Source organism: Mustela nigripes, chromosome 16, assembly GCF_022355385.1.
Source record: "Mustela nigripes isolate SB6536 chromosome 16, MUSNIG.SB6536, whole genome shotgun sequence".
In the NCBI taxonomy this organism is placed as follows: Eukaryota; Metazoa; Chordata; class Mammalia; order Carnivora; family Mustelidae; genus Mustela; species Mustela nigripes.
In genome coordinates, this window is record NC_081572.1 from 41,166,038 (window position 1) to 41,177,064 (window position 11,027).

Below are 11,027 nucleotides of genomic sequence, written 5' to 3' on the forward strand. Positions count from 1 at the left end.
CCGCCCCCTCCAAATGGTTCCAAGTCAAAAAGAAGTCAAGGGCATGGGCTAGGAAGAGGGGTTAAGCTCACGGAGGCTTGCCCAAGAAGCCTGCATCTTGCTCCTTTCTCTTTCTCCCTGGCTTCTCCTGGAGAAGCCTTCCCTAAACCTGTCTGCATCCTTTGGCTCAGACTCTGGGGCAGGGTGGGCCCCAGCTGCAGCCCCGGGAAAGGGAACTCACCTGATGTTGCCATTGTTGGTGGCATAACGCAGGTGTCTGCAAATGTGCTCGAACATTTCTTTGGCAGTGGAACAGCTCCGGGCGTCGAAGACCTGCACACGGCCCACCCAGCCCACACCATCAAGGACCATGAGGACAGAGGTCCAGGGTTGATCAGAAGCGAAGTTATGAGGGAACGGGGGAGTGGCCCGCACACCCCACCACCACCCAAGCACCAAGCAAAGACGAATGTTCTCTTCTTTCTCTGCATCAACACCTTCCATCTCAGGGCTGCTCCATCCCGCCTTTCTCCTGCTCTCCTGAGGGAGCTCAGGCAACCCCTCTTGGAAGACCCTATCAAAACCCAAATCCCAAGAAAACCAGACTTTTGGGCATGTGAATGGGGACTCCCACAGCCTGAGCCTACTCCCTTTAGAACATCAGCACACTGGGCTCCCAGCATTTTCTTTCAACCCGTGTTGGTTTCACTGGCATTTCTCATCCATTTCCCTGTCCAAGCAATTTCCATATTATCCAGCAATGAAGGAGGCCAGGATAAAGACAGCGTCTCCTGGGAGCCGAGGACTCAAACAGCCCTCTCTCGCAGCACCAGGGTCTCAACAGCTCATTCGGTTTTACGTCTGGGTTTAACAGGAAACCAAAGACCCGCTACACATCCTGTCCTGCCATCAGATCCTAGACTTCCAGGAGGAGCCCTATGAGTCCCCATTTCATGTTCACCAACGTGAAGAGAGAACGGGGGAGCCTCGCCCAGCTGCTGTGCACAACGCCTCCCAGTTTCCGCCCCTGCCCGGGCCTGGGGAAGCCCACCTGCAGGTTGGACCACTGGATCCTCCCGATGCAGCGGGGAGCGTTGCGCCAGGCCTGCTTGGCAGCGAAGATGAGCTCATCCCCCGTCAGCTGATAGGTTCCTGTTGTTTCTATCTCCTTTGTTACTGCTTCCACCCTGGCCAGATGTTCCTCTATTTTTGCCCTGGGGGACAGGAAGACAGCAGGAAGATCAACAATGAGATGGCCTTAGATGGGGGTGGGGGGTTCATTCAATCCACAGAAGCAGGAACTGAGCTTGGGGACCAGGAGGGCAAGATGTCCCTCAGGGAGACCATCCCCCTCTGGGGCCAGCTTCACAGGTGTGGGACCCCGGAACCTGGCCTCAGAAGGGCCCCAGGCTTGGCTTAAAGCTCTGCTGTCCCTGTCTTGAGATTCGTCCTCATTTTGGAACAGGGAACATCATTTTCATTTCTCCACTGGCTCCTGCTGGTTACCCGATGCTCTTGATCCCACGGACACCCTTGTTGTCAGGCGCTTTTCCTCCAATCCCATTCATCTCAGCTTGGCAAGCATCAGCAAGGATACAAGCCTCAGACACTTCCAAGACTAGAGAAGGACCCATCAAGTCAAGTCACAGCCACCTCCTGCCTCCTGGCCACCTCCCGTGGTCCAGAGATGAGCTGTCCCTCCCATGTCGGCTGCTATGTACCGAGAACTCATTCTGAGCCAGGTACTGGGCGATGCAGCTCACAGTTGGGGTCTCACTGAGTCTGTGAGGGAGGTGGTTTTTTTGTCCACTTTATAGTCCGGGGTAGGAAGGCCCTGCAGGGCAGGTGAAGGACGGGCCCCGGAACGTAAGTGTGATAAAGAGCAAGTAGGGCTCAGGTTCCCATTGCCCTGATGCCAAGCCCTGGCTCTTAACCTTCCACCTTCTGCCCCTGGGGGGATTGCAATCGAGGAGAGGTTGAGGGCCTGCCTACGCTTCTCTGAACAGGGACGGGTGCTCAGGACCCAGCCTGCAGGGCCCCAGGGCTGACTCAGGCAGGAACCCTCCACGGAATGGTCCAACCTCGCAGGCACCCCTTGAATGTACTGTTTCTCAACCTCCAGTCTGCTCAGCCAGCACTCCTGGGGGCGATTTCTAAACTGTTCTAAACTGTTCCCTCTCACCCCTCCCAGGTGGCCAAAATATCCCTCAGGGAGGGAGTCATTCAGAAAGGCTTTAAAACACACACACACACACACACACACACACACACACACACACCAACCTTGAACTTTCCAATCAACACCAAAGACAATTTGAAATGGCAACAAACAGAATGATTTAAGGAATGAACTGATTTAGGAGAAAGGATAACTCAGAACAGAATGGCCTTTTCTATGGATGAAGAGTGCCTTGACAGCTCTTCCTTGACCAAAGAAGAAAGCTCAGACACAAAACATTTGGGGTTCCTTATTGGCAAGAACAACCCTGGCATCAGGACCTGCTGGGTGAGGTTGAGGTGGTCACACTGGGAGCCCCCCTCCCCACACAAAGCTTCTAGCAAGACTCCCTGCTCGGCGTCTGGGCACGGAGAGTGTAGCAATCACCAAATCATGGATACCTTGAGCCCACTCCCTGGTGTTAGTATATGACTAGGTAAGAAAGGGTTCTTTTTTTACATTTTCCCCCTATTCCTTTAGAGTTTTGCATTTTACTACTGTTTTCATATAGAGTTGCATTTCAGATGCTATGATGCCTATGAGTTCTGAAAAAAAAAAAAGAGTGTAGCTTTTGACATCAGTGAATGGATCTGAACAGAACATTGAGCAAGTTACAGTTTCTAACTATACAATCCTTCATTTGCTAAAGACCGAACCTGCCAGCTGTCTGTGACTCTGGCTGCTTGTGTGATCGTGGGAATGGACCGCCATTGGTCTGTCACACCCCCCAGGACCTCTTGACAGGTTCGAGGTATGGACTTGAGACTGAGAAACAGACCTTCAGTCTGTGAGAAACAAGTGGGTTTCTTTGAAACCTCCAGGAGCAACCCGGTGGCTTCCCAGGGCTAGCACCTACCCAGTGCCTTCTAAACGTCAGCAGGACCTCCCAGGTCCAGCATGAAGTTGGAACCTTCAAGGTCAAAGAGCTGGATGCCAGAACACAGGTTAAAAGCAGGGGCTCTGGTGCCAAATGGCCTGGGTTTACATCCCAGCTGTGGGACTCTGAAACATCTGACTTCAAGTAAATTATTTCCTCCGTGGGCTTTCGTTCCTATAAAATGGAAATTCCTACTGGTGTCTATAAAATGGGAAGGGGATACTCCTTTCAGAGTTGTGGTGAGCATTGCTTATAAAACACTTACGCAGGGAACAGAACACACTTAGTGCCCAGTGAATGTCAGTGCTGATACGCTGGCCCAGTGAGGCCCATCAGGAGACCTCCTAGACCCTGAGAGGCTCACTGGTTATTGGCAGAGCCGACAGCCCGAGGATCTTGAACCTCCAAGGCACAAAGCACTCCTTTAGAGTTTGTGGCTTCTCAGCATACATGGCAGACAACCCCCAATGGGTTACTCAACCCAGCTCTGTAGGTGAGTCGCCGAACGAGCTTTTAGAAAATACAGAGCTCTGCTTTGTCCCCGATTCCTGAGATCCTGATGTCCTTGGACCAGGGTACCCTGCATGAGCATTTTGCAAAGTTCTCAGGTGACTCTAGGCACAGCCAGGGTTGAAATCAGCGGCCCTGGAAGATTAGGGCACTTTTCAGAAGCTCAAGGCCCCTTACCTGCTCAGACATTGCAGGATCATAGAAGAGGAGACATGGTATTACCGGGAGCCACTCTTTCCACCATAGGGTGGGGGTGGTCCCAGGTGCATTTCTGTGATTCATTTCATGCAGTAAAGAGCTGTGTGGCTTACACCGTAAAAACTATACTCCCCTCCTGGCCCATAAAACAGCAAATGCATTCCCTCAGCCATTCTGTCTTACAATCCCTTTGTATATTTTTATACTAAAGTTATTAGTGGGCTTTACATTAATAATCATGTATTCTATGAAACCTAGGAATATAGAACCCCACAGAGTTCAGTGCAAAGAGTAGGACTTGCTCTCTCCAGGTCAGATGGCATATGGCTTCTAGCTGGGACTGGGCTCCCCTGTTCACCCCTGGCGGAGGTCTGACCAAGTGATCCCAAAAGTCCTTTCTCTCTCCAACATTTCCTATTAGAAGAGCGTGTATCAGCTCATCGTCAAAGTTACCCTGTTCAAAGCTGGGTTCTACTCTCACCCCATTTTTACAGATGAGGAAGTTGATGTGCAGAGAGGGTGAACTGGCTTCCTCAAGGATCCAGGGCTGGTTACCGGCACAGCCAGGACTCAAGGTCAAACAGTTACTCTCCTGGCCCACACTTTAACCACCATTGCTATGCCTCTCTTGCTTACGATTACAAGAACCGACTCTGGGGTCTTTCCCCTTGGAAAACTGTGCTTGAGCCCTGGCTCCCCTGTGACTCTGGAAAGGGAAAGGACTTGGAGTCAGAGGGAAATGACTGAACATGGGAGAGCTTGGGGAAAGAGGTCTGTAGCGATCCAGCCCAGGTGAAACTTACTCTTTGAAGGAATTGTAATACTGGTTGACAAATTCAATAGCTTGAGGTAGAAGCTCATCTGGGGGGGTAGGCTTGTCCCTGGGTCCTCTGGTTAAACTTTTGGGGTTCATGATGGCTCCCAGACAAGACTTGGACTTGCAAGCAAGCTCCTGGAAAGAGAGAGGTAGGTGGTGAGGGGGTTGCTTGGCCCCTCAGGAAGGTGTTGACAAGGGTCCTCCTTCCAGGCCCACTCTCCTGGCCACCTCCCACTCCAGCTTCTCCAGCTTCCTGCTGCCCTTCTCCACCCCTGTGGCACCTCCTCCTTGGGGTCCACCAAGCTTTCTTGCCACACACATCTCCTCTCCTCTACTGGCTGACCCAAGTAGGTGTAAGCCGGGGTGATTCCTACCGCCTTGGGCTCAGTCTCTGACCCTGCTCCCCCGGCCAGACGCAGACCCAGGGCCAAGTCAACAGCTTGGTCCCTGGGAATATCTCAACTATCTTCTCATTTAGAGAGGCTGATGTGGCTCCTGGGAACACACTTGGTATTCAGCCAAAATGAACCAAAAGGAGAGGATACAAATCCTGAAGTCCGAGGAGGGCACAGAAAAAATGCTGGAAGGAGGTACACCCTAAGGTTAACTGTAGTAATTTCTGGAAGGTATGGGAAATCTTTCCACTTTCAAGGTCTTGAAATTTTCAATGACTTTCTTTTTTACAATCAGAATGCATTCTATAGTTAGAATAAGAAACTTAGGAGAAGGACTCTTGAACACTTACTCCAAGTACTCACTAACTGCTTGAATTCTTCTCCAATCTCCCTATCAAAAAGCACTTGAATCCTTCTAATGACAGGGAACTCACTATCTTTTGATGTAGCTCAGTCCAGCTTTGGGCAGTTATTTTTTTTTTAATTTTATTTATTTATTTGACAGAGAGAGATCACAAGTAGGCAGAGAGGCAGGCAGAGAAAGAGGAGGAAGCAGGCTCCCTGCTGAGCAGAGAGCCCGATGCGGGGCTCGATCCCAGGACCCCGAGGTCATGACCTGAGCTGAAGGCAGAGGTTTTAACCCATTGAGACACCCAGGAACCCTTGGGCAGTTCTGTTAGAAAATTCTCCCCGGGGGGTGCCCAGGTGGCTCAGTCGGTTAGGCATCTGCCTTCAGCACAGGTCATGATCCCAGGGTCCTGGGATGGAGCCCAGCATGGGGCTCCCTGCTCAGTGGGGAGTCTGCTTCTACCTTTCCCTCTGTTGCACCCATTTGTGTGCTTGCTCTGTCAAATGAATATAAAAAATCTTAAGAAAGAAAAAAAGAAGAGAGAGGAAGGAAGGAAGGAAGGAAGGAAAAACCCTCCCTGTTACTATGCGGTATCTCTACAAAAGACTGAATTTCTTCCTGTGACCCTTTATCCCATCTCCTGGACAATCCAGCATCCATCAGGGGACTACCAGGGGGCTGGCATCATCTATGTCCTGTGATTTGTACAGACCACAGGCCTCTGTTCCCAGCACCCTGTGATCAACCAGATAATTGTCTGGTTTGCCCAGGGGAACATCCACTTGATCTACCAAAGGCCCAAATGGGTTCCCCACCTTGGGACAAGGGTGGTTCTCCCTGAGCCCTGGACTTCTCACCCCTTTGGCCTTGTGGTGGAGTGTGTCTTGGAAAGTCATTCCGCTGCCCCAGTTTTTGATCCTCACATGCCGAGGGCAGGCCGACGGGGGCCCATCCGGCTTGACCAGGGTTTCTGGAGACGTCTAAGGTGGGGGGAAACACCAACAATTTACAAATGCCTTTACCCCGGGGCCCCACAGGTCTCCCCTGGGCCCTACTTTGGCTTGGGGTGGGGGCCTATGGGTGAGGACCCGGGTCAGGATGTGGGTCTGTGTCCCTCCTCCTTTCCCGGCAGCCTGGCCATCTGGGCCAGTGCCTGCTAAGAGTTCCAGGTGCCTGGGCTGCGGGCCACACTTCTCTCCTCACCCAAGACCCTGCCAAATGCTCCCTCGGTGGAATTGCAAGAGGAGGGACTGAGGTTAGATGCAAGGGAGACGACTGTCCCAGCCAGTACTGCAGAGAACAGAAACGGAGGCAAGGAAGAATATACCACTACCTTCCCTGGAGTTATTTAAGAATATGGAAAATATCTTCACCCATTTCTCTGCCCACCTGTCTGTTAGGCTAAGGTCCAAAGCTCTTCGGAAAGATGGACCCTGTGGGCTAGAGGCTGGGACTGGGGCTCAGCCGCTGAGTCTGGAATCACACTGGGGTGTCCCACTGCCGGCTCCATGAATGGTCGCCTTCCATCCATGCCTGTCGGCCCACACTGCCAAGTGATCCGGGGCCAGAGCACCATGGGGGCCACTATTCCTGCCCACCAGGGATCATCCCACTCTCCCAAGGCCCTTCCTCACCCCTACCTGTGCCCCTGCGGGTCCCTCCTCACTGCCCAGATCCCAGCATCCACCAGGCTGCTCAACCTGCATCCGTCTGGGCGAGGGAGGAAGAGGCTTCCCACACCCGTGTGACTCACTGACCTTTACTGTCCCTGTGAGGGACTGGGGGGACTCATTCCGGTGCTTGCCGAGGCTGTGACACTTGGGGTCATCCTGTGTCACTAGACTGTAAAAGGAAACAGCCAGCATGAGATAGGGATATCTAAGGGCAGAGAGCGATCTCGGAGCCCCCCACTGCTAAGCCCTCATTTGACGGATGGGGGAACCAAGGCTCAGAGGGTGGGAGTGAATTTCTCAGCTGCTGGTCAGGAAGAGGAGAGCACGCGGTGGGGGAGGCAGCTGGTCAGACCCAGTCTCCCCGTCATCATCAACCTCCCTGCCCCTCCTCTTCTCTTGCCTTCCCGCTATAAAGCAGGGAGCTTAGCCAAAGCTGCCTGCCCGAATGGTGACCCACAGAAGCTCTGAGTACCAATGTGGGATGACACGGAGTGTCCAGGGAATGGCTCCTTTCCACTCTGTCCTCCCAGGCCAGCAGCACTGCCACGACCCACTTGTCTAGGGCGGGGGGGGGGGGGGACTTGGGCTTTTTTAATGTAAAGCCCCTGATTTATCTGGGTTTATTTATTTATCCTAAGTTGTTATTATGGTAACATAATTTTATTTTATGGTAAATGTTAAGCATTTATGGCAAATGTTAAGCATACACAAGTAGAAAAAAAATGCAATAAATCCCCAGGAGCCCTTCACCCAGATTCAACCCCACCCAGTTGCCAATCTTGTTTGAACTCTACTCTCCCGGGGTCTGCTGTCATTTCAAAGCCAACCTGAGACATCATGTCATCCAAAGATGTCTCAGTAAGGGTATCTGGACGTCAAGGACTCTTTTAAAAAATATGTTGCTTGTTTTTCTTTTCTTTTCTTTTTTAAAGATTTTATTTATTTGACAGAGAAGAGAGAACACAAGCAGGGGGAGCAGCAGAGGGAGAGGGAGAAGCAGGCTTCCCACTGAGAAGCCCAACGTGGGGTTTGATCTCTGGGATCATGACCTGAGCCAAAGGCAGACACTTAACCAACTGAGCCACCCAGGCGCCCCTTAAAATGACAGATACAAAGAACTTTGGCTGTTCTTGGAAGATGAAAAGGCCCTCGGAGTCTGAAATCACTCAGAAACCACTGTCTCTGGTTTGGAATTCCAGGTTTGCTCTCCTGGCAAATGCTGCAGGGAACAGAAGGCATGTGACCTCTCTGGGCCCCTTACATGTGAGCACCCAAGAGTCGCACCCCACACACGCCTCCTCCTGGGGTGAATCACACTCTGGGGGCACAGGATGAAATCTTATTGTGTTCTGTGTCCTTTTGGCTATTTTCCGGGGTAGGCATATGTGTGTGCACATGTCCAAGGGGAAAGGAAGTCAGAAAGTATTATAAGGATCTCTCATTTTCCACTTTTAAAAATTATTATGTCAGAAAGTGAGAGAGAGTTCGCACAAGCATGGGGGAGAAGCAGGCAGAGGGAGAAGCAGGCTCCCTGTCGAGCAAGGAGCCGGATGCGGGGCTCGATTCTAGGACCCCGGGATCATGACCTGAGCTAAAGACAGCTTAACCCACTGAGCTTAACCCATTGAGCCACCCAGGCACCCTCTCATTTTTCCACTTTATACCTATTTGTAATGTGTTGGAATATGAAGAATGAGTATGTATTACTTTAATTATTGGGAAAAGTAATGACTGTATATTTCAATTAACATTGTATAATTAACTACATACATTAGATAGTAGCACCATGTGATTTATAGCTATAAAGAGAGAGTGTCTCTTTAAGAGAACGTAAGTATGTATCAGAACGCAACTTCTACCTGAATGGAGTGATTGATTCAACAGCCTTATAAAGAGCTTTCCATGCGACCCACTACCATCAAGCCACTGATCCAAACTGGGGGCCCCACCAGAAAAAAAATCCAAAATAGGGTAGTCTGTACAGTCAGAACAGGTAAGCCACGGTTGAGCGATCGTCACCAGGCTCCTTAAATCAGAAGAAGCTTTGAGCCTGGGGTCCTCAATGAGGCAATGCCTCCCTGCTCTTCTCGATCTTTTGCCATCACAACTCACCCCCTTCTCTCCCCTGCTCGTTCGTGCTTCCTTCTTCTTACTTGTGGCCACAGGACTGGAGAATTTGAGAAGCGTACTAGTCCACAGTAACGTTTAGATGGGGAAACGCTCTCTTTCTATACTTCACCTAACTACTGCTCCCAAATATCGAAAAACTACCTGAAAATCCACTCTAGGGGCGCCTGGGTGGCTCAGTGGGTTAAGCCTCTGCCTTCGGCCCAGGTCATGATCTCAGGGTCCTCTCTGCTCGCAGGAAGCCTGCCTCCCTGCCTACTTGTGATCTCTCGCTCTCAAATAAATAAATAAAATTTTTTAAAAATCCACTCTACGGAGGGGTCCATAGTCTGCCTGTTCACATTGCCTATGACTGCATAATTTAGGTTGTGCCCAGCTTCTCCACTATTATAAGTAATGCTTCAAACTGTGTATATGGTCTGATGCTCGGTGTGTGTGTCTGTGCGCGCCCAAGCATAGAAAAACACCTGGGGAAGATGCCAGTAAATATTAATTAACAGTGACTAGCATTAAATGACAGCATCGATCTGAATTTTCCTTTATAGTTTTCTGCATTTTCCAACTTTAACTATAACCATGCATTCCTTCATAACTAGGAATCTTTTTTTTTTTTAATTTGCAAAACTAATAAACAAAGCTATGCCAAGTCACCGTCCTCCCCCTCCCCACCAAATGTAGCTAATTTCTTTGGGCTTGCTGTTGGGAGACCGGGTAGCTGGAAGCCAGGTGAGCGTACTAAAGATCTGAGTACTTGTAGTCGAATTACTGCGCAGTCTATCCACGTGCTCCTGCAATTTGGTTAAACCCACAGCTATGCTCAGCCCTGTTAGATCCTTCAAGGGAGCCACGGACCGTTAAGAATCTGCCATCAGCAGGAATCCTCCTAGTGACTGAGAATGGTTAAGGTCGACGCTGCCTTCTGTGGGTCGTTTGGGGTAACGGGGGTCCTGACTTCCCTTGCAGTTTCCACTCCTGGCGACCGCCACTGCATACACGGGGTGGGGGGTGGGCCACTCTGTGAAATGGGTCTAATTCGTAAAACAAGAACCTCTTTGCTCTCTTCATCCTATCTGTCCTAAAGCATGCAGCAGTCCCTAGTACTGAAACATCCAGAAAGTTCCCAAACGCTGAAACATCCCCAATTCCTACTCCTGCCCGCGTAGACGCCTCTCTGGGGAGCACGCGGAGCTTCCCTGGGTCGTTTGTGGCTACTGAACTGCAACCTCCAAAGCGTTCTAAAGGAGGAAAACACTTGATTTAAGTAAATCCGCATCGGAATCTTACGGGGGCGAACATTCCAACCCTCATACTTGGACGGAAACCCGAGGCACGCAGCGGGTCTGGGCCGCGCGCCCGGGTTCGAGACAGGTCCCGGCGCGGAGCCGCCCGCCACCCTCCCTGGGCGGACCCGGCCCGGCGGGAGTACCTGGCTCGGCGGGTCCCGCAGGCAGGCTGCGGCCGCAGGATCCGGCGGAGAAGCCGGCAGAGCCGGGGCCGGGCGGCCTCGCACGCAGCGCCCAGCCCCTCGCGCATGGCCCCAGCACGGGCGCAGCTCGCAAACCTCCTCGCCCAGCTCCGCCGGGGCTCCTTTATCGCGGCGGGAACCCCGCAGCCCCCGCCCCGGGGCGGAGTGGACTGGGGGGCGGGGAGCAGGTGTGGCCACTCCCGGCTTTACCCGGCGCTTGGTCCAGGGCCGGATAGTTGGCCCGCGTCTCCACTTTCCTGGCTGTGTCCCCAGCCCACTACACCCGCTGGCGTCCTCAAGGAGGTCGGCGTTCAGGACGCCCCTGGCCTCTCTGGGCCAAGATCACGGGCCTGCGCGGCCAGCCTCCGCTTTCTTTATTCCTCGTGAAACAACAGCAGGGTTTATCATAATGATTCCCA

General features: G+C 51.9%; 1 protein-coding gene across 2 annotated transcripts in view; it reads right to left on the reverse strand.

Moving 5' to 3' along the window:
• Positions 1–10,697, reverse strand: part of NOS2 (nitric oxide synthase 2) — a 33,704-nt gene extending 23,007 nt beyond the window's left edge. Inside the window, exons 1-6 of one of the 2 annotated variants that reach the window (XM_059378744.1) lie at positions 10,570–10,697; positions 7,101–7,185; positions 6,201–6,323; positions 4,586–4,734; positions 1,031–1,193; positions 221–312 (exon numbers count right to left, since the gene is read on the reverse strand). In XM_059378744.1, coding sequence (XP_059234727.1) covers positions 221–312; positions 1,031–1,193; positions 4,586–4,734; positions 6,201–6,323; positions 7,101–7,185; positions 10,570–10,676 — 719 coding nt within the window. In that variant the 5' untranslated portion in view covers positions 10,677–10,697. Of the gene's footprint in view, positions 1–220; positions 313–1,030; positions 1,194–4,585; positions 4,735–6,200; positions 6,324–6,983; positions 7,067–7,100; positions 7,186–10,569 lie in introns of those variants that run through there. The other variant, XM_059378745.1, reaches the window with a different exon arrangement.
• Positions 10,698–11,027: the final 330 nt, after the last annotated feature.